This window comes from Bos indicus x Bos taurus, chromosome 18 (genome assembly GCF_003369695.1).
Source record: "Bos indicus x Bos taurus breed Angus x Brahman F1 hybrid chromosome 18, Bos_hybrid_MaternalHap_v2.0, whole genome shotgun sequence".
NCBI classification, from domain to species: Eukaryota; Metazoa; Chordata; class Mammalia; order Artiodactyla; family Bovidae; genus Bos; species Bos indicus x Bos taurus.
In genome coordinates this window covers 3,213,558-3,234,835 of record NC_040093.1, presented here as the reverse complement: position 1 = coordinate 3,234,835, position 21,278 = coordinate 3,213,558, and the positions used below count along the sequence as shown (strand labels likewise).

Genomic DNA, 21,278 nt, shown 5'->3' with positions numbered 1-21,278 from the left:
CCCTCCCCGGTCTTCCAATGTTCTTGTCTGGAGAATCCCATGGACAGAGGAGCCTGGTGGGCTACAGTCCGTGGACTCAAAAAGAGTCCGACACTACTTAGGGACTAAACAACAGCAACAATAATCACTTATCTATATCTACATCTAGATGTCATTTATGTATTAATAATCTGTTTGTATCTATCTACCATCTATTCATTCTCTACTTTCTATCAAGCAATCATCTATTATTTTATTTTAAATATCCAGTTATTTGTGTGTTTATCTTACCACACCAGGTCTTAGCTGTGACCCACGGGATCTTCAGTTGCAGTAGGCGAACTCTTAGCTGTCCCAGGTGGGATCTAGTTCCCTGACCAGAGACCAAGCCCAGGTCCCCTGAATTGGGAGCAAGGCATCTCAGCTACTGGACCACCAAGGAATTCCCTATTTTTATTTTTAAGACAGCCTGGAAATAGACTATTTTATTTATTTAACTTTGGCCACGCCCTGTGGATGTGGGATCTTAGTCCCCTGGCCAGGGATTGAACTCATGCCCTCTGCATTGGAAGCATGGAGTCTTAGCCACTCGACCACCAGGGAAGTCCCTATCTATCGTTTATACATATCATTTTTCGCTTACTTATCTATCTATCTGTCAATGTCTAATGTCCTCTATCTTTGTATCATTTCTCTCCCTCCTCCCACCTCTTTCCCTCCATCCAGGGCATTGAAAGGGAATCCCGAGAACACCCCCATCACTGCTTTCTAGGAGAACCATCTCCAGATGCTTTGTTTAGCTTGTCTTTGCTCTCAAGTTACTTGGACTCAACGGTTTGGAGGAAAGATTCTAAGAGAGGATCACTGAGTTCTAAAACCCACTGTCTGTTTTTGCATGGCCTCAGGATTTTTAAATGACTGACAAAAAACCCAGAGAAAATTAGCATTTTGTAACCCATGAAATGAGTTAAAATTCACACTTTTGCTTTTTCAAACTAAGTTTCATAGGATTATGGCCTTGCTCATAAGGTCATACATCACCGCTCCTGCTTTTGTGCTGTATGTGCGCTCAGTCAGGTCTGACCCTTTGTGTGACCCGTGGACTGTAGCCCAGCAGGCTCCTCTCTGTCCATGGGAATTCCCAGGCAAGAATACTGGAGTGGGTTGGCAGTTCTTTCTCCAGGGAGTCTTCTTGACCTAGGGATTGAATCTGGGTCTTTCCCATCTCCTGCATGGGCAGGTGGGTTCTTCAGCCCTAGTGCTTCCTGGGAAGCCCTTGAGAGCACAACTGAGTGCCTGCAAAGAGAGCGAATGGCTCACCATATACTTACCGCTTTTCAGAACTCAGCTGTCATTTAGAACATGACAGGGACACCTAGCCGACTCTGAGAAGGCATTCAGAGAAAACACCCAAGGAAAGTTAGGTCTATGCTGACACAGAAAAAGTAAGGAACAGGCAGAAGGAGGGGACATTGGTGAGGGAACAGCAGCCAATGGCAGCCAGCTGAGTCGAGTCTTGGGGCAGAGGTGAGACTGAAGAGCACGTGATCAGTTAGTGTCTCTGTTTTTCTGTGAGGTATCCACGGAGGTTTAAGTGCAAGGGTATTTATTATTTACTTAAACAGCTTGGAGGTAAGAAGTCACCAAACTATTTCTTCAGCTCAAGTATAAGAGGGGGTGATTAGCCTTTCTGTGATTCTGTTGTTTTAGTCTCATGCTTTGAAAGCTGTTTCTTCTCAGAAGCAAAAACCCAAACCCCCAAACCCAAAGAGGAACAGTTGTTAACATCACAATCATCTGTGTAACTTAAATTCTCCAAACCAACCAACAAATATGAATGTTCATGCTTTTATACTTGCTTTCTTCTTCTGCTGCTGCTAAGTCACTTCAGTCCTGTCCAACTCTGTGCAACCCCATAGACGGCAGCCCACCAGGCTCCCCCATCCCTGGGATTCTCCTGGCAAGAACACTAGAGTGGGCTGCCATTTCCTTCTCCAATGCATGAAAGTGAAAAGTGAAAGGGAAGTCACTCAGTCATGTCTGACTCTTCGCGACCCCATGGACTGCAGCCTACCAGGCTCCTCCATCCATGGGGTTTTCCAGGCAAGAGTACTGGAGTGGGGTACCATCGTCTTCTCCACTTGTTTTCTAGACTTTTTAAATTCTACAAAGAGTCAGACACGCCTGAGTGACTTTTCCTTTCACAAGGGCTATATTGAAGGAAAAAAATCAGCATTTCTAGCCCTAGACCCATTTGCCACCCAGCAAGAACAACCACTCTAAGGAATGTACACATTACACATAAGCAAAGTTTATTAAGTATCATCTCTGTTTGAATCACATCCTGTTCTAAATTGAAAAGAGTGTTAAACATTTATTCCCAGGTACTTCCCTGGCAGTCCAGTGGTTAAGACTTTGTCTCCCAATGAGGAGGCTGTGGGTTCAATCCCTGGTCGGGGACCTACGATCCAACATACTTCGTGGCCAAAAAACCAAAACATAAAACAGAGCAAAATTGTAAAAAATTCAATAAAGACTTAAATATTAAAGCAAAACAAAAAACCTGCTTGTTTCAAAGTCTCTCCTGTGAGACAGTGCATAAAAGCAAGGATTTCTGGCTCAAAGATCAGACTCAGTGATCTCCAGGAGGCACGGTGAGTAACAGCCTTCTAATGATAGTTTTGCAGAGCTACCCAGAACCTCCATGTCAAAAGGGACACTGCCCCACTCCAGTACTCTTGCCTGGAAAATCCCATGGACGGAGGAGCCTGGTGGGCTGCAGTCCATGGGGCCGAGAAGAGTCAGACATGACTGAGTGACTTCCCTTTCACTTTTCACTTTCATGCATTGGAGAAGGAAATGGCAACCCACTCCAGTGTTCTTGCCTGGAGAATCCCAGGGACGGGAAAGTCTGGTGGGCTGCCGTCTATGGGGTCACACAGAGTCGAACACGACTGAAGTGACTTAGCAGCAGCAGCAGCAGATGTGGTGAAATTAAGGGTCTTGGGTGGGAGCTTATCGCAGGTTGTCATGGGCAGGGGGTGGTGCCCCATGTAGTCACGGGTCTTTTTTAAATATAATTTTGTTTTTATTTATTTATTCATTTGGTTGCTGCTCACAGGCTTAGCAGCTTTGCAGCCTGCGGGATCTTAGTTCCCTGACTGGGTATCAAACACACATCCCCTGCATCGCAGGGCAGATTCTTAACCACTGGACCACCGGGACATCCCCATAAGTGTTCGTCAAGAGGGAAGCAGGAGGGTGGGGGTGTGTGAGGCAAGAAGGGAGGAAGGAAGCAGAGGTCAGAGAGGAGAAGAGGCACTCCCCTCCTGGGTCTGGAGGACGGAGTCCAAGACAGGGAGCACAGGCAGAGTCTAGAAGCTCGAAAAGGCAAGAACACCAACGGGAAAGTAGCAAGTAGTGCAGGCTTGGGGACAGGGTTTAGACTTCTGCTCTCTAGAACTGAAAGAGAATTCACAATGGGCTGCTGTGGTCCACGGTGCCTCTGGTATGTTGTTTTAGGTTCGACAGGAAGCGAGTACACTGCTGCATCGGATGGGTGACCCAGCCAGGGCCCTGGAACCGCCGACCCCACAAGTGAGCACAGTGCTTTGATGCCAGCAGAGGGTCATTGGTGCTTGTCAGTCCACTGGGGCGGGGGCTCATCTGACTTCACTGAGGGAACCCCCCCTACCTCCCCCCTCCCCGGCTGCACCAGGCTTCAGCCAACAGGATGACCATGACCAGGAGAAGCAGGGCAGCCAGGCTCAGGCGGACTTGAGTCTCCACGGAAGGATGCCAAGCCGTAGGCGCTGAAAGAGAGGAGGTAGAAGGGCCGATTCCCGTTGGTGGTTGTTGATTAGTCACTCAGCTATGTCCTTGTGACCCCATGGACTGTGGCCCACCAGGTTCCTCCATCCATGGGATTTCCCAGGCAAGAGTATTGAGTGAGTTGCCATGCCTTTCTCCAGGGCATCTTCCTGACCTGGGGATTGAACGTGGGTCTCCTACTTGGCAGGTAAATTCTTTACCATTAGCTACCAGGGAAGCTGTCCATGACTCTAAAGGATCCTAAAACTCAAGCTCATTTCTGCAGACCTCTGGACCTGGTGGGAAGCCTGCCCAGCCCACTCCCTGGGGTAAGCATTAAACACCTTTCTTTCCTCCTGTCATTATGGGCGCTGTGCTGATACTGCACTTCTGGGGTCAAGAAAGATAGGACTGGGGCGCTGGAGGCTGCCAGTCCCTGCCCAGAGCCTGGCCTGCTCCTTTCTCAGTATCTCCTGTGATTTGACCATTCCTGCAGCAGACATGCTGGCCTCTGTTACCCATGGGCTCCTGAGCGGGTCTCTACCTCTGTGTCTTGGCCCAGGGCTGGTTCCTCTGCCTGTCCTGCGCTCTCTACAAGGATCACCCCTCTGATTTCATCCCAGTGTCTGTTAAAAATACACCCACGAGGGACATGCTTGTTGAGCCCTCTTCTAAACCACTAGCCCCTTCTGTCAGTCTTGTTCTGTTACACTGTGTGACTCTGTTTTTCCCAACCAGTCATTATGTGACACATTTTTATTCTAACAAAAATGAAAATACATATAACACATGTATTAATATAGTGTATGTAAATATTTTTCTGCAAAGCATATATGATATTTAATAATAGTTACATACATATAAAATACATATATATACATGGAGTTCCTTGTAGCTCAAACAGTAAAGAATCTGCCTGCTATGCGGGAGACCGGGGTTCAATCCCTGGGTCAGGAAGATCCTCTGGAGAAGAGAATGGCAACCCACTCCAGTGTTCTTGCCTGGGAAATCCCATGGACAGAGGAGCCTGGTGGGCTACAGTTTGTGGGGTCACAGAGTCGGACACAACTGAGCAACTAACACACACGTATATCCATATAATATATAACATATACATCTGCATCCATGCGGTTAACACTCCAGGTCAGAGAGAAAGGAACACAGAATCTCTTCTCAGTTTTCCACCTAAACTCAGTTACTCACCAGTTGAATGTCTGGGCTGTGTGAGGCTGGGAGAGTCAGTAGTTCCTGAAAACAGAGGTGAAGTGGGAGAGGTCTTCCTTATTTCTGCTCAGTCAGGCTCTCACCTCCCAGAGTCCCAGGGACCTACATGGCCCGTCCCCGGCCCGTCCCTCAGACATGTGTGTCTAAGCCAATGGCACTCACACACACCCCCTCTTGTGATCCTCTTCCCCAGCCAGTGCTTTAACCGCACACAGTCAGCCCCCACGGCGGGGAGCAGGTGGGTGGACTGGGCTTCTTCCTCACCTTCGACCTGAAGCTGCAGTGGGTCACTGGGCTGAGACCACACGTAGGGGTTTTCGCGGAAGGCACCGTAGCATCTGTAGGTCCCCGCCTGTGTGGAGGAGACTGGATTCAAGAGGAAGATGGTCTGGCGTCCTCTGTCCTGGGGGACGGAGCTTTGGTTCTGGGTGATAGGATCTCCATCTTCTTTGGTGAGGATAAATACATCATGGTTGATTTTGGAGAAACACTGCAACTTCACATTCTCCCCTGGAGCCACCACTGTGCCAGCCATGCTGGAGAGGGAGGGCTTGTCATAAGCTCCTGAGAAAGAAGGAAGTTCAGCGATGAAGGGAAGGGTCACGTAGGCACTGTCCCTTTTTGTCCCTGGGAGCAGACGTGGCTCTGGTCTCTCTCCTGTCCTCGCCCCCTCCCCCTTGAGGAAGTCTCTCGGCATCATCCCTGAGACCTCCCCAAGGACAAGGCTTGGTCCTCCTGCTTCCTGTCCCCGAAGCCTGGTCCTTCCCTCGGCAGAGGGGTCAGTCCCAGCTCCGCTGCCTCTGTGCCCCCCTCACCAGTTATCACCAGCTGCAGGGGGTCACTGAACTGGGACCAGCGGCCTCCTCTCTGATAGGAGCAGTGGTACAGCCCTGTCTTGTCTGTTGTAACCTCTGTGAAATTCAAAGCGTTGGTCTTTCTGGACGTGATCTGTTCCTCTTCGTACATGGGCTCAGGGCTTCCCACCTTTGATATCCTGTACCCCTCAGCTTGTTTAGGTCCTTGACACAGGAGGGTCACAGGACTCTTAGCTGGAACTGTGGATCCAGGCAGAGCTGTGATACGAGGCGGGGGGAGATTTCCTAGAACACAGGGAACAGGTAATAGACACACAAGCGTTTCTCCCTCCACCCTTCTGTTTCTCCCCCTCTTACAGCCCCTGCTCTAAAGTCTGAGTCCCCTCTTTCCAGCGGCCAAGAGACTTGATATCTGGCTTAAACCCTGCTGGGTCCTCAGGAGTATCACACAGAACACTCACCCTTCTGTGCCCAAGTGCTCTGGCTCAGACACAACCCTAGAAAGAAACAGCCGGTGAGAACAGCCCTGCCTTAAAGAACAACCAGCCCTGCCCTCCTTAGCCGACTATTTGTACCTAACCCTCTCTCCCCGACTGACCAAGACAGAGCAGCGACGGAGGAACCATGGACATGATCCCGCGTTCGGGCGGCCCACTGGCGTCAGCCCTGCTCCTCTGATGAAAAGCACACTGCTCCGTCGAGTGACCCACACTTACTGTAAGCTGTGCAGTTGCTTTCAGTTCTCAGCCCTGTAGTGAAGGCAGTTCACATCCTCTTCCTCCTGGGCTGGGAGTGGGGCATACAGAAGTAGCTGACACCATGAAGACACTGAACTGAACTTCTCCTCTGTGGCCAAAGTGGGTCATGGCTTGGGGGAGAGAACCATGGTGTCGGGGTTGAAACTTCAGAGGCCTGTGGCTCAGGAGGGCTTCCCTCAGGACTGAGGAGACGACTGAAGGTTCCAACTCAGAGCAAGAGGTTGTTGTTGTTCAGTCACTCAGTCGTGTCCGACTCTTTGAGACCCCATGGGCTGCAGCATGCCAGGCTTCCGTGTCCATCACTGTCTCCCAGAGTTTGCTCCCACTGGTGTCCTTCGCGGTTAGACAGGGCTTTCTTTCTTCTGACACTGTGGGGATACACATATCCATGTCTATCTATCATTATCTGTCATTTTATTGTCTACTTACTTATCATCTATCAATCATGTGTTTATTATCTATTAATCATTTATTATCATCTACCTGCTGCTCCTGCTGCTAAGTTGCTTCAGTCATGTCTGACTCTGTGTGACCCCATAGACAGCAGCCCACCAGGGTCCCCCATCCCTGGGATTCTCCAGGCAAGAATACTGGAGTGGGTTGCCATTTCCACCTAGCTACCATTTATTTGTCTAATTCTATCATCTATCTGCAGCCTTCCATGGTGGCTTGTGGTGAAGTATTGCCTGCAATGCAGAGGACGTGGGTTCTATCCATGGGCCGGGAAGATCCCCTGCAGCAGGAAATGGCAACCCACTCCAATGTTCTTGTCTGGAGAATCCCATTGACAGAGGAGCCTGGTGGGCTACAGTCCGTGGACTCAAAAAGAGTCCGACACTACTTAGGGACTAAACAACAGCAACAATAATCACTTATCTATATCTACATCTAGATGTCATTTATGTATTAATAATCTGTTTGTATCTATCTACCATCTATTCATTCTCTACTTTCTATCAAGCAATCATCTATTATTTTATTTTAAATATCCAGTTATTTGTGTGTTTATCTTACCACACCAGGTCTTAGCTGTGACCCACGGGATCTTCAGTTGCAGCAGGCAAACTCTTAGCTGCCACAGGTGGGATCTAGTTCCCTGACCAGAGACCAAGCCCAGGTCCCCTGAATTGGGAGCAAGGAGTCTCAGCTATTGGACCACGAAGGAATTCCCTATTTTTATTTTTTAAGACAGCCTGGAAATAGACTATTTTATTTATTTAACTTTGGCCATGCCCTGTGGCATGTGGGCTTTTAGTCCCCTGGCCAGGGTTGAACTCATGCCCTCTGCATTGGAAGCATGGAGTCTTAGCCACTCGACCACCAGGGAAGTCCCTATCTATCATTTATACATATCATTTTTTGCTTACTTATCTATCTATCTGTCAATACCTAATGTCCTCTATCTTTGTATAATTTCTCTCCCTCCTCCCACCTCTTTCCCTCCATCCAGGGCATTGAAAGGGAATCCCGAGAAAACCTCCATCACTGCTTTCTAGGAGAACCATCTCCAGATGCTTTGTTTAGCTTGTCTTTGCTCTCAAGTTACTTGGACTCAACGGTTTGGAGGAAAGATTCTAAGAGAGGATCACTGAGTTCTAAAACCCACTGTCTGTTTTTGCATGGCCTCAGGATTTTTAAATGACTGAAAAAAAAACCCAAAGAAAATTAGCCTTTTGTAACCCATGAAATGAGTTAAAATTCACATTTTGCTTTTTCAAACTAAGTTTCAGAGGATTATGGCCTTGCTCATATGGTCATACATCACCGCTCCTGCTTTTGTGCTGTATGTGCGCTCAGTCAGGTCTGACCCTTTGTGTGACCCGTGGACTGTAGCCCACCAGGCTCTTCTCTGTCCATGGGAATTCCCAGGCAAGAATACTGGAGTAGGTTGGCAGTTCTTTCTCTAGGGGATCTTCTTGACCTAGGGATTGAATGTGGGTCTTTTCCATCTCCTGCATGGGCAGGTGGGTTCTTCAGCTCTAGTGCTCCCTGGGAAGCCCTATGAGAGCACAACTGAGTGCCTGCAAAGAGAGCGAATGGCTCACTATATACTTACTGCTTTTCAGAACTCAGCTGTCATTTAGAACATGACAGGGACACCTAGCCGACTCTGAGAAGGCATTCAGAGAAAACACCCAAGGAAAGTTAGGTCTATGCTGACACAGAGAAAGAGGTAAGGAACAGGCAGAAGGAGGGGACATTGGTGAGGGAACAGCAGCCAATGGCAGCCAGCTGAGTCGAGTCTTGGGGCAGAGGTGAGACTGAAGAGCAAGTGATCAGTTAGTGTCTCTGTTTTTCTGTGAGGTATCCACGGAGGTTTAAGTCCAAGGGTATTTATTATTTACTTAAACAGCTTGGATCTAAGAAGTCCCCAGACTATTTCATCAGCTCAACCGTAACAGGGGGTGAGTTAGCCTTTCTGTGATTCTGTTGTTTAGTCTCATGCTTTGAAAGATGTTTCTTCTCAGAAACAAAAACCCAAACCCCCAAACCCAAAGAGGAAAAGTTGCTAACATCACAATCATCTGTGTAACTTAAATCCCCAAACCAACAAACCAATATGAATGTTCATGCTTTTATACTTGCTTTCTGCTGCAGCTAAATCCCTTCAGTCATCTCTGACCCTGTGAGACCCCATAGATGGCAGCCCACCAGGCTCCGCCATCCATGGGATTTTCCAGGCAAGAATACTGGAGTGGGGTGCCATCGCCTTCTCCACTTGCTTTCTAGAATTTTTAAATTCCGAAGAGTTGGACATGCTTGAGCAACTTTCACTTTCACAAGGGCTATATTGAAGGAAAAAAATTCAGCATTTCTAGCCCTAGATCCATTTCCCATCCTGCAAGAACAACCACTCTAAGGAATTTACACATTACACATAAGCAAAATTTATTAAGTATCATCTCTGTTTGAATCATGTCCTCTTCTAAATTGAAAAGAGTGTTAACACATTTATTCTCAAAAAAAAAAAAAAATTTATTCTCGAGTACTGCCCTGGCAGTCCAGTGGTTAAGACTTCGCCTCTCAATGTAGGGGCTGTGAGTTCAACCCCTGGTCGGGGACCTACGATCCAACATGCCTCATGGCCCAAAAAACCAAAATGTAAAACAGAAGCAAAATTGTAACAAATTCAACAAACACTTAAATATTAAAGCAAAACAAAAACCCGTGCTTATTTCCGAGTCTCTTCTGTGAGACAGTGCATGAAAGCAAGGATGTCTGGCTCAAAGATCAGACTCAGTGGTCTCCAGGAGGCAGGGTGAGTAATAGCCCCCTAATTACAGTGTTGCAACGTTAGCCAGAACCTCCATGTCAAAAGGGACACTGCAGATGTGGTGAAATTAAGGGTCTTGGGTGGGGGCTTATCGCAGGTTGTCACGGGCGGTGGGGCGGGGGCAACGTAGTCACGGGTCTTTTTTTAAATACAATTTTATTTTTATTTATTTATTCATTTGGTTGCTGCTCACAGGCTTAGCTGCTTTGCAGCCTGTGGGATCTTAGTTCCCTGACTGGGCATCAAACACACATCCCCTGCATCCCAGGGCAGATTCTTAACTACTGGACCACCGGGACGTCCCCATAAGTGTTCGTCAAGAGGGAAGCCGGAGGGTGGGGGTGTGTGAGGCAAGAAGGGAGGAAGGAAGCAGAGGTCAGAGAGGAGAAGAGGCGCTCCCCTCCTGGGTCTGGAGGATGGAGTCCAAGACAGGGAGCACAGGCAGAGTCTAGAAGCTCGAAAAGGCAAGAACACCAACGGGAAAGTAGCAAGTAGTGTAGGCTTGGGGACAGGGTTTAGACTTCTGCTCTCTAGAACTGAAAGAGAATTCACAGTGGGCTGCTCTCGTCCACAGTGCCTCTGGTAAGTTGTTCAGGTTCGACAGGAAGCGAGTACACTGCTGCATTGGATGGGTGACCCAGCCAGGGCCCTGGAACCGCCGACCCCACAAGTGAGCACAGTGCTTTGATGCCAGCGGAGGGTCATCGGTGCTTGTCAGTCCACTGGGGCGGGGGCTCATCTGACTTCACTGAGGGACCCCCCGCCCACCTCCCCCCTCCCTGGCTGCACCAGGCTTCAGCCAACAGGATGACCATGACCAGGAGAAGCAGGGCAGCCAGGCTCAGGCGGACTTGAGTCTCCACGGAAGGATGCCAAGCGGTAGGCACTGAGAGAGAAGAGGTAGAAGGGCCGATTCCCGTTCGTGGTTGTTGATTAGTCACTCAGCTGTGTCCTTGTGACCCCATGGACTGTGGCCCACCAGGTTCCTCCGTCCATGGGATTTTCCAGGCAAGGGTATTGAGTGAGTTGCCATGCCCTTCTCCAGGGCATCTTCCTGACCTGGGGATTGAACCTGGGTCTCTTACTTGGCAGGCAGATACTCTATCACTGGGAGAGTCAGCTACCCACCAGGGAAGCTGTCCATGCCTCTAAAGGATCCTAAAACTCAAGCTCATTTCTGCAGATCTCTGGACCTGGTGGGAAGCCCGCCCAGCCCACTCCCTCGGGGTAAGCATTAAACACCTTTCTTTCCTCCTGTCATTATGGGCGCTGTGCTGATACTGGGCTTCTGGGGTCAAGAAAGACAGGACTGGGGCGCTGGAGGCTGCCAGTCCCTGCCCAGAGCCTGGCCTGCTCCTCGCTCAGTATCTCCTGTGATTTGACCTTTCCTGCAGCAGACACGCTGGCCTCTGTTACCCGTGGGCTCCTGAGCACGTCTCTACCTCTGTGTCTTGGCCCAGGGCTGGTTCCTCTGCCTGTCCTGCGCTCTCTACAAGGATCACCCCTCTGATTTCATCCCAGTGTTTTTTAAAAGTACACCCACGAGGGACTTGCTTGTTGAGCCCTCTTCTAAACCACTAGCCCCTTCTGTCAGTCTTGTTCTGTTACACTGTGTGACTCTGTTTTTCCCAACCAGTCATTATGTGACACGTTTTTATTCTGACAAAAATGAAATTAATATAACACGTGTATTAAACCAGTCTATGTAAATATTTTTCTGCAAAGCATATATGATATTTAATAAGTTACATATATATAAAATACATATATATGCATGGAGTTCCTTGTAGCTCAAACAGTAAAGAATCTGCCTGCTCTGCAGGAGACCAGGGTTCAATCCCTGGGTCAGGAAGATCCTCTGGAGAAGGCAATGGCAACCCACTCCAGTGTTCTTGCCTGGGAAATCCCATGGACAGAGGAGCCTGGTGGGCTACAGTTTGTGGGGTCACAGAGTCGGACACGACTGAGCAACTAACACACACGTATATCCATATAATATATAACATATACATCTGCATCCATGCAGTTAACACTCGAGGTCAGAGAGAAGGGAACACAGAATCTCTTCTCAGTTTTCCACCTAAACTCAGTTACTCACCAGTTGAATGTCTGGGCTGTGTGCTGCTGGGAGAGTAAGTAGTTCCTGAAAAGAGAGGTGAAGTGGGAGAGGTCTTCCTTATTTCTGCTCAGTCAGGCTCTCACCTCCCAGAGTCCCAGGGACCCACATGGCCCGTCCCCGGCCCGTCCCTCAGAGATGTGTGTCTAAGCCGATGGCACTCACACACGCCCCCTCTTGCGATCCTTTTCCCCAGCCAGTGCTTTAACCGCACACAGTCAGCCCCAAGGCGGGGAGCAGGTGGGTGGACTGGGCTTCTTCCTCACCTTCGACCTGAAGCTGCAGTGGGTCACTGGGCTGCGACCACACGTAGGGGATGTTGAGGAAGGCACCGTAGCATCTGTAGGTCCCCGCCTGTGTGGAGGAGACTGGATTCAAGAGGAAGATGGTCTGGCGTCCTCCGTCGTGGGGGACAGAGCTTTGGTTCTGGGTGACGTGATCTCCATCTTCTTTGGTGAGGATAAATACATCATGGTTGATTTTGGAGACACACTGCAACTTCACAGTCTCCCCCGGAGCCACCACTGTGCCAGCCATGCTGGAGAGGGAGGGCTTGTCATAAGCTCCTGAGAAAGAAGGAAGTTCAGCGATGAAGGGAAGGGTCACGTAGGCACTGTCCCTTTTTGTCCCCTGGGAGCAGACGTGGCTCTGGTCTCTCTCCCCTCCTCGTCCCCCTCCCCCTTGAGGAAGTCTCTCGGCATCATCCCTGAGACCTCCCCAAGGACAAGGCTTGGTCCTCCTGCTTCCTGTCCCCGAAGCCTGGTCCTTCCCTCGGCAGAGGGGTCAGTCCCGGCTCCACTGCCTCTGTGGCCCCCTCACCGGTCATCACCAGCTGCAGGGGGTCACTGAACTGGGACCAGCGGCCTCCTCTCTGATAGGAGCAGTGGTACAGCCCTGTCTTGTCTGTTGTAACCGCTGCAATACTCAAAGTGTTGGTCTTCCTGGACATGATCTGTTCCTCTTTGTCCATGGGCTCAGGACTTCCCACTCTTGATATCCTGTACCCCTCAGCTTGTTTAGGTCCTTGACACAGGAGGGTCACAGGACTCTTAGCTGGAACTGTGGATCCAGGCAGAGCTGTGATACGAGGCGGGGGGAGATTTCCTAGAACACAGGGCACAGGTAATAGACACACAAGCGTTTCTCCCTCCACCCTTCTGTTTCTCCCCCTCTTACAGCCCCCGCTGTAAAGTCTGAGTCCCCTCTTTCCAGCGGCCAAGAGACCTGATACCTGGCTTAAACCCTGCTGGGTCCTCAGGAGTATCACACAGAACACTCACCCTTCTGTGCCCAAGTGCTCTGGCTCAAACACAACCCTAGAAAGAAACACCCGGTGAGAACAGCCTAGCCTTAAAGAACCACCAGCCCTGCCCTCCTTAGCCGTCTATTTGTACCTAACCCTCTCTCCCCGACTGACCAAGACAGAGCAGCGAGGGAGGAACCATGGACATGATCCCGCGTTCAGCTGGCCCACCGTCCTCAGCCCTGCTCCTCTGATGAAGGGCACACTGCTCCGTCGAGTGACCCACACTTACAGGAAGCTGTGCAGTTGCTTTCGGTTCTCAGCCCTGTAGTGAAGGCAGTTCACATCCTCTTCCTCCTGGGTTGGGAGTGGGGCATACAGACGTCGCTGACACCATGAAGACACTGAACTGAACTTCTCCTCTGTGGGCATACTGGGTCATGGCTGGGCGGAGAGAACCATGGTGTTGGGTTGAAACTTCAGAGGCCCGTGGCTCAGGAGGGCTTCCCTCAGGACTGAGGAGATGACTGAAGGTTCCAACTCAGAGCAAGAGGTTGTTGTTGTTCAGTCACTCAGTCGTGTCTGACTCTTAGAGACCCCATGGGCTGCAGCATGCCAGGCCTCCCTGTCCATCACTGTCTCCCAGAGTTTGCTCCCACTGGTGTCCATTTCGGTGAGACAGGGCTTTCTTTCTTCTGACACTGTGGAGAATACACATATCCATGTCTATCTATCATTATCTGTCATTTTATTGTCTACTTGTTTATCATCTATCAATCATACATTTATTATCTATTGATCATTTATTATCATCTACCTGCTGCTCCTGCTGCTAAGTCGCTTCAGTCATGTCCGACTCTGTGCGACTCTGTATGGCAGCCCACCAGGCTCCCCCATCCCTGGGATTCTCCAGGCAAGAATACTGGAGTGGGTTGCCATTTCCATCTAGCTACCATTTATTTGTCTAATTCTATCATCTATCTACAGACTTCCATGGTGGCTTGTGGTGAAGTATTGCCTGCAATGTAGAGGACGTGGGTTCTATCCGTGAGCCGGGAAGATCCCCTGCAGCAGGAAATGGCAACACACTCCAATGTTCTTGCTTGGAGAATCCCATGGACAGAGGAGCCTGGTGGGCTACAGTCCGTGGACTCGAAAAGAGTCCGACACTACTTAGGGACTAAACAACAGCAACAATAATCACTTATCTATATCTATATCTAGATGTCATTTATCTATTAATAATCTGTTTGTATCTATCTACCATCTATTCATTCTCTACTGTCTATCAAGCAATCATCTATTATTTTATTTTAAATATCCAGTTATTTGTGTGTTTATCTGATGGTACCAGGTTTTACTTGTGGTCCATGGGATCTTCAGTTGCAGCAGGCAAACTCTTAGCTGCCACAGGTGGGATCTAGTTCCCTGACCAGAGACCAAGCCCAGGTCCCCTGAATTGGGAGCAAGGTGTCTCAGCTATTGGACCACGAAGGAATTCCCTATTTTTATTTTTTAAGACAGCCTGGAAATAGACTATTTTATTTATTTAACTTTGGCCATGCCCTGTGGCATGTGGGCTCTTAGTCCCCTGGCCAGGTTTGAACTCATGCCCTCTGCATTGGAAGCATGGAGTCTTAGCCACTCGACCACCAGGGAAGTCCCTATCTATCATTTATACATATCATTTTTCGCTTACTTATCTATCTATCTGTCAATGACTAATGTCCTCTATCTTTGTATCATTTCTCTCCCTCCTCCCACCTCTTTCCCTCCATCCAGGGCATTGAAAGGGAATCCCGAGAACACCCCCATCACTGTTTCTAGGAGAACCATCTCCAGATGCTTTGTTTAGCTTGTCTTTGCTCTCAAGTTACTTGGACTCAACGGTTTGGAGGAAAGATTCTAAGAGAGGATCACTGAGTTCTAAAACCCACTGTCTGTTTTTGCATGGCCTCAGGATTTTTAAATGACTGACAAAAAACCCAAAGAAAATTAGCATTTTGTAACCCATGAAATGAAATTCACACTTTTGCTTTTTCAAACTAAGTTTCAGAGGATTATGGCCTTGCTCATATGGTCATACATCATCGCTCCTGCTTTTGTGCTGTATGTGTGCTCAGTCAAGTCTGACCCTTTGTGTGACCTGTGGACTGTAGCCCACCAGGCTCCTCTCTGTCCATGGGAATTCCCAGGCAAGAATACTGGAGTAGGTTGGCAGTTCTTTCTCCAGGGAGTCTTCTTGACCTAGGGATTGAATCTGGGTCTTTTCCATCTCCTGCATGGGCAGGTGGGTTCTTCAGCCCTAGTGCTTCCTGGGAAGCCCTATGAGAGCACAACAGTGCCTGCAAAGAGAGCAAATGGCTCACCATATACTTACCGCTTTTCAGAACTCAGCTGTCATTTAGAACATGACAGGGACACCTAGCCGACTCTGAGAAGGCATTCAGAGAAAACACCCAAGGAAAGTTAGGTCTATGCTGACACAGAAAAAGTAAGGAACAGGCAGAAGGAGGGGACATTGGTGAGGGAACAGCAGCCAATGGCAGCCAGCTGAGTCGAGTCTTGGGGCAGAGGTGAGACTGAAGAGCACGTGATCAGTTAGTGTCTCTGTTTTTCTGTGAGGTATCCACGGAGGTTTAAGTGCAAGGGTATTTATTATTTACTTAAACAGCTTGGAGCTAAGAAGTCGCCAAACTATTTCCTCAGCTCAAGTATAAGAGGGGGTGATTAGCCTTTCTGTGATTCTGTTGTTTTAGTCTCATGCTTTGAAAGCTGTTTCTTCTCAGAAGCAAAAACCCAAACCCCCAAACCCGAAGAGGAAAAATTGCTAACATCACAATCATCTATGTAACTTAAATTCTCCAAACCAACCAACAAATATGAATGTTCATGCTTTTATACTTGCTTTCTGCTGCAGCTAAATCCCTTCAGTCATCTCTGACCCTGTGAGACCTCATAGATGGCAGCCCACCAGGCTCTGCCATCCATGGGATTTTCCAGGCAATACTGGAGTGGGGTGCCATCGCCTTCTCCACTTGCTTTCTAGAATTTTTAAATTCCGAAGAGTTGGACATGCTTGAGCAACTTTCACTTTCACAAGGGCTATATTGAAGGAAAAAAATTCAGCATTTCTAGCCCTAGATCCATTTCCCATCCTGCAAGAACAACCACTCTAAGGAATTTACACATTACACATAAGCAAAATTTATTAAGTATCATCTCTGTTTGAATCATGTCCTCTTCTAAATTGAAAAGAGTGTTAACACATTTATTCTCAAAAAAAAAAAAAAATTTATTCTCGAGTACTGCCCTGGCAGTCCAGTGGTTAAGACTTCGCCTCTCAATGTAGGGGCTGTGAGTTCAACCCCTGGTCGGGGACCTACGATCCAACATGCCTCATGGCCCAAAAAACCAAAATGTAAAACAGAAGCAAAATTGTAACAAATTCAACAAACACTTAAATATTAAAGCAAAACAAAAACCCGTGCTTATTTCCGAGTCTCTTCTGTGAGACAGTGCATGAAAGCAAGGATGTCTGGCTCAAAGATCAGACTCAGTGGTCTCCAGGAGGCAGGGTGAGTAATAGCCCCCTAATTACAGTGTTGCAACGTTACCCAGAACCTCCATGTCAAAAGGGACACTGCAGATGTGGTGAAATTAAGGGTCTTGGGTGGGGGCTTATCGCAGGTTGTCACGGGCGGTGGGGCGGGGGCAACGTAGTCACGGGTCTTTTTTTAAATACAATTTTATTTTTATTTATTTATTCATTTGGTTGCTGCTCACAGGCTTAGCTGCTTTGCAGCCTGTGGGATCTTAGTTCCCTGACTGGGCATCAAACACACATCCCCTGCATCCCAGGGCAGATTCTTAACTACTGGACCACCGGGACGTCCCCATAAGTGTTCGTCAAGAGGGAAGCCGGAGGGTGGGGGTGTGTGAGGCAAGAAGGGAGGAAGGAAGCAGAGGTCAGAGAGGAGAAGAGGCGCTCCCCTCCTGGGTCTGGAGGATGGAGTCCAAGACAGGGAGCACAGGCAGAGTCTAGAAGCTCGAAAAGGCAAGAACACCAACGGGAAAGTAGCAAGTAGTGTAGGCTTGGGGACAGGGTTTAGACTTCTGCTCTCTAGAACTGAAAGAGAATTCACAGTGGGCTGCTCTCGTCCACAGTGCCTCTGGTAAGTTGTTCAGGTTCGACAGGAAGCGAGTACACTGCTGCATTGGATGGGTGACCCAGCCAGGGCCCTGGAACCGCCGACCCCACAAGTGAGCACAGTGCTTTGATGCCAGCGGAGGGTCATCGGCGCTTGTCAGTCCACTGGGGTGGGGGCTCATCTGACTTCACTGAGGGACCCCCCTGGCTGCACCAGGCTTCAGCCAACAGGACGACCATGACCAGGTGAAGCAGGGCAGCCAGGCTCAGGCGGACTTGAGTCTCCACGGAAGGATGCCAAGCGGTAGGCGCTGAGAGAGAGGAGGTAGAAGGGCTGATTCCCGTTCGTGGTTGTTGATTAGTCACTCAGCTGTGTCCTTGTGACCCCATGGACTGTGGCCCACCAGGTTCCTCCGTCCAGGTGATTTCCCAGGCAAGGGTATTGAGTGAGTTGCCACGCCCTTCTCCAGGGCATCTTCCTGACCTGGGGATTGAACGTGGGTCTCCTACTTGGCAGGTAAATTCTTTACCACTAGCCACCAGGGAAGCTGTCCATGCCTCTAAAGGATCCTAAAACTCAAGCTCATTTCTGCAGAGCTCTGGACCTGGTGGGAAGCCCGCTCAGCCCACTCCCTCGGGGTAAGCATTAAACACCTTTCTTTCCTCCTGTCATTACGGGCGCTGTGCTGATACTGGGCTTCTGGGGTCAAGAAAGACAGGACAGGGGTGCTGGAGACTGCCAGTCCCTGCCCTGAGCCTGGCCTGCTCCTCACTCGGTATCTCTTGTCATTTGACCGTTCCCCAGCAGCAGACACTCTGGCCTCTGTTACCCATGGGCTCCTGAGCGTATTTCTACCTCTGTGTCTTGGCTCAGGGCTGGTTCCTCTGCCTGTCCTGCGCTCTCTACTAGGATCACCCCTCTGATTTCATCCCAGTGTCTGTTAAAAATACACCCATGAGGGACTTGCTTGTTGAGCCCTCTTCTAAATCACTAGCCCCTTCTGTCAGTCTTGTTCTGTTACACTGTGTGACTGTTTTTCCCAACCAGTCATTATGTGACACATTTTTATTCTAACAAAAATGAAAATACATATAACACATGTATTAATATAGTGTATGTAAATATTTTCTGCAAAGCATATATGATATTTAATAATAGTTACATACATATAAAATACATATATATACATGGAGTTCCTTGTAGCTCAAACAGTAAAGAATCTGCCTGCTCTGCAGGAAACCAGGGTTCAATCCCTGGGTCAGGAAGATCCTCTGGAGAAGAGAATGGCAACCCACTCCAGTGTTCTTGCCTGGGAAATCCCATGGACAGAGGAGCCTGGTGGGCTACAGTTTGTGGGGTCACAGAGTTGGACATAACTGAGCAACTAACACACACGTATATCCATATAATATATAACATATACATCTGCATCCATGCGGTTAACACTCCAGGCAAGAGAGAAGGGAACACAGAATCTCTTCTCAGTTTTCCACCTAAACTCAGTTACTCACCAGTTGAGTGTCTGGGCTGTGTGCTGCTGGGAGAGTCAGAAGTTCCTGAAAACAGAGGTGAATTGGGAGAGGTCTTCCTTATTTCTGCTCAGTCAGGCTCTCACCTCCCAGAGTCCCAGGGACCCACATGGTCCGTCCCCGGCCCGTCCCTCAGAGATGTGTGTCTAAGCCGATGGCATTCACACACGCCCCCTCTTTCGATCCTTTTCCCCAGCCAGTGCTTTAACCACACAGAGTCCGCCCCCAGGGCGGGGAGCAGGTGGGTGCACTGGGCTTCTTCCTCACCTTCGACCTGAAGCTGCAGTGGGTCACTGGGCTGAGACCACATGTAGGGATATTCGCGGAAGGCACCGTAGCATCTGTAGGTCCCCGCCTGTGTGGAGGAGACTGGATTCAAGAGGAAGATGGTCTGGCGTCCTCCGTCGTGGGGGACGGAGCTTTGGTTCTGGGTGACGTGATCTCCATCTTCTTTGGTGAGGATAAATACATCATGGTTGATTTTGGAGACACACTGCAACTTCACAGTCTCCCCTGGAGCCACCACTGTGCCAGCCATGCTGGAGAGGGAGGGCTTGGAAAAAGCTCCTGAGAAAGAAAGAAGTTCAGTGATTAAGGGAAGGGTCACATAGGCACTGTCCCTTTTTGTCCCTGGGATCAGACGTGGCTCTGGTCTCTCTCCCGTCCTCACCCCGCTCACCCTTGAGGAAGTCTTTCTGCATCATCCCTGAGACCTCCCCAAGGACAAGGCTTGGTCCTCCTGCTTCCTGTCCCCGAAGCCTGGTCCTTCCCTCGGCAGAGGGTTCAGTCCCAGCTCTGCTGCCTCTGTGCCCCCCTCACCGGTCATCACCAGCTGCAGGGGGTCACTGAACTGGGACCAGCGGCCTCCTCTCTGATAGGAGCAGTGGTACAGCCCTGTCTTGTCTGTAGTAACCTCTGTGAAATTCAAAGCGTTGGTCTTTCTGGACGTGATCTCTTCCTCTTCGTACATGGGCTCAGGACTTCCCACTCTTGATATCCTGTACCCCTCAGCTTGTTTAGGTCCTTGACACAGGAGGGTCACATGACTCTTAGCTGGAACTGTGGATCCAGGCAGAGCTGTGATACGAGGCGGGGGGAGATTTCCTAGAACATAGGGAACAGGTAATAGACACACAAGCGTTTCTCCCTCCACCCTTCTGTTTCTCCCCCTCTTACAGCCCCCGCTCTAAAGTCTGAGTCCCCTCTTTCCAGCGGCCAAGAGACCTGATACCTGGCTTAAACCCTGCTGGGTCCTCAGGAGTATCACACAGAACACTCACCCTTCTGTGCCCAAGTGCTCTGGCTCAGACACAACCCTAGAAAGAAACACTCGGTGAGAACAGTCCCGCCTTAAAGAACCACCAGCCCTGCCCTCCTTAGCCGTCTATTTGTACCCAACCCTCTCTCCCAGACTGACCAAGACAGAGCAGCGAGGGAGGAACCATGGACATGATCCCGCGTTCAGGCTACCCACCAGCCTCAGCCCCGCTCCTCTGATGAAGGGCACACTGCTCTGTCGAGTGACCCACACTTACAGGAAGCTGTGCAGTTGCTTTCGGTTCTCAGCCCTGTAGTGAAGGCAGTTCACATCCTCTTCCTCCTGGGTTGGGAGTGGGGCATACAGACGTTGCTGACACCATGAAGACACTGAACTGAACTTCTCCTCTGTGGGCATACTGGGTCATGGCTGGGCGGAGAGACCCATCGTGTCGGGGTTGAAACTTCAGAGGCCTGTGGCTCAGGAGGGCTTCCCTCAGGACTGAGGAGACGACTGAAGGTTCCAACTCAGAGCAAGAGGTTGTTGTTGTTGTTCACACTCAGTCGTGTCTGACTCTTAGAGACCCCATGGGCTGCAGCATGCCAGGCTTCCCTGTCCATCACTGTCTCCCAGAGTTTGCTCCCACTGGTGTCCATTGTGGTTAGACAGGGCTTTCTTTATTCTGATACTGTGGGGAATACACATATCCACGTCTATCTATCATTATCTGTCATTTTATTGTCTACTTATTTATCATCTATCAATCATACATTTATTATCTATTGATCATTTATTATCATCTACCTGCTGCTCCTGCTGCTAAGTCGCTTCAGTCATGTCCCACTCTGTGCAACCCCATAGACGGCAGCCCACCAGGCTCCCCCGTCCCTGGGATTCTCCTGGCAAGAACACTGGAGTGGGTTGCCATTTCCTTCTCCAATGCATGAGAGGGAAAAGTGAAAGTGAAGTCGCTCAGTCGTGTCCAACCCTCAGCGACCCCATGGACTGCAGCCTACCAGGCTCCTCCATCCATGGGGTTTTCCAGGCAAGAGTACTGGAGTTGGGTACCATCATCTTCTCCACTTGCTTTCTAGAATTTTTAAATTCTACAAAGAATCAGT

General features: G+C 49.5%; 3 protein-coding genes across 7 annotated transcripts; all 3 read right to left on the bottom strand.

Annotated features, from left to right (window-relative positions):
• Positions 1–2,268: 2,268 nt before the first annotated feature.
• Positions 2,269–6,947, bottom strand: LOC113875958 (leukocyte immunoglobulin-like receptor subfamily A member 5). Of its 2 annotated transcripts, XM_027514697.1 has the most exons (6): positions 6,427–6,559; positions 6,290–6,325; positions 5,829–6,113; positions 5,278–5,577; positions 4,993–5,037; positions 2,269–3,791 (listed from the first exon to the last, which is right to left on the bottom strand). In XM_027514697.1, the coding sequence occupies exons 1-6, from the start codon at positions 6,458–6,460 to the stop codon at positions 3,670–3,672; spliced, it is 822 nt and encodes a 273-aa protein (XP_027370498.1). In that variant the 5' UTR covers positions 6,461–6,559; the 3' UTR covers positions 2,269–3,669. The 2 variants fall into 2 exon arrangements, with proteins under 2 accessions (XP_027370498.1, XP_027370499.1); XM_027514698.1 differs by lacking the exon at positions 4,993–5,037 and having other exon boundaries at positions 6,427–6,947.
• A 2,503-nt stretch (positions 6,948–9,450) lies between these two features.
• On the bottom strand, positions 9,451–13,796 carry LOC113875807 (leukocyte immunoglobulin-like receptor subfamily A member 5). The gene is made up of 6 exons (XM_027514480.1): positions 13,394–13,796; positions 13,257–13,292; positions 12,796–13,080; positions 12,243–12,542; positions 11,959–12,003; positions 9,451–10,746 (listed from the first exon to the last, which is right to left on the bottom strand). Exons 1-6 carry the CDS (start codon positions 13,425–13,427, stop codon positions 10,562–10,564), a joined length of 885 nt encoding a protein of 294 aa, XP_027370281.1. The 5' UTR covers positions 13,428–13,796; the 3' UTR covers positions 9,451–10,561.
• Positions 13,797–16,402: 2,606 nt separating this feature from the next.
• On the bottom strand, positions 16,403–20,670 carry LOC113875957 (leukocyte immunoglobulin-like receptor subfamily A member 5). 4 transcript variants are annotated; one of them, XM_027514696.1, is made up of 6 exons: positions 20,435–20,670; positions 20,131–20,215; positions 19,719–20,003; positions 19,167–19,466; positions 18,882–18,926; positions 16,403–17,680 (listed from the first exon to the last, which is right to left on the bottom strand). In XM_027514696.1, exons 3-6 carry the CDS (start codon positions 19,867–19,869, stop codon positions 17,514–17,516), a joined length of 663 nt encoding a protein of 220 aa, XP_027370497.1. In that variant the 5' UTR covers positions 19,870–20,003; positions 20,131–20,215; positions 20,435–20,670; the 3' UTR covers positions 16,403–17,513. The 4 variants fall into 4 exon arrangements, with proteins under 4 accessions (XP_027370497.1, XP_027370496.1, XP_027370494.1 ...); XM_027514695.1 differs by having other exon boundaries at positions 20,180–20,215; XM_027514693.1 differs by lacking the exon at positions 20,435–20,670 and adding an exon at positions 20,317–20,428 and having other exon boundaries at positions 20,180–20,215.
• Between the last annotated feature and the right edge of the window lie 608 nt (positions 20,671–21,278).

Bases quoted from the DNA above. Each gene is read 5' to 3' on its own strand.
- LOC113875958 (XM_027514697.1), bottom strand. From the start codon at position 6,460: ATGTCCATGGTTCCTCCGTCGCTGCTCTGTCTTG. The intron at 6,114-6,289 runs GTGAGTGTTCTG...CCTGTGTTCTAG, and splicing joins GAGCACTTGGGCACAGAAGG to GAAATCTCCCCCCGCCTCGT. The intron at 3,792-4,992 runs GTGAGTAACTGA...CCTCTCTTTCAG, and splicing joins ACAGCCCAGACATTCAACTG to CGCCTACGGCTTGGCATCCT.
- LOC113875807 (XM_027514480.1), bottom strand. From the start codon at position 13,427: ATGTCCATGGTTCCTCCCTCGCTGCTCTGTCTTG. The intron at 13,293-13,393 runs GTCAGTCGGGGA...GTTTCTTTCTAG, and splicing joins TCCCTCGCTGCTCTGTCTTG to GGTTGTGTTTGAGCCAGAGC. The intron at 13,081-13,256 runs GTGAGTGTTCTG...CCTGTGTTCTAG, and splicing joins GAGCACTTGGGCACAGAAGG to GAAATCTCCCCCCGCCTCGT.
- LOC113875957 (XM_027514693.1), bottom strand. From the start codon at position 20,350: ATGTCCATGGTTCCTCCCTCGCTGCTCTGTCTTG. The intron at 18,927-19,166 runs GTGAGGAAGAAG...CTCTGTTTTCAG, and splicing joins ACTGCAGCTTCAGGTCGAAG to GAACTTCTGACTCTCCCAGC. The intron at 17,681-18,881 runs GTGAGTAACTGA...CCTCTCTCTCAG, and splicing joins ACAGCCCAGACACTCAACTG to CGCCTACCGCTTGGCATCCT.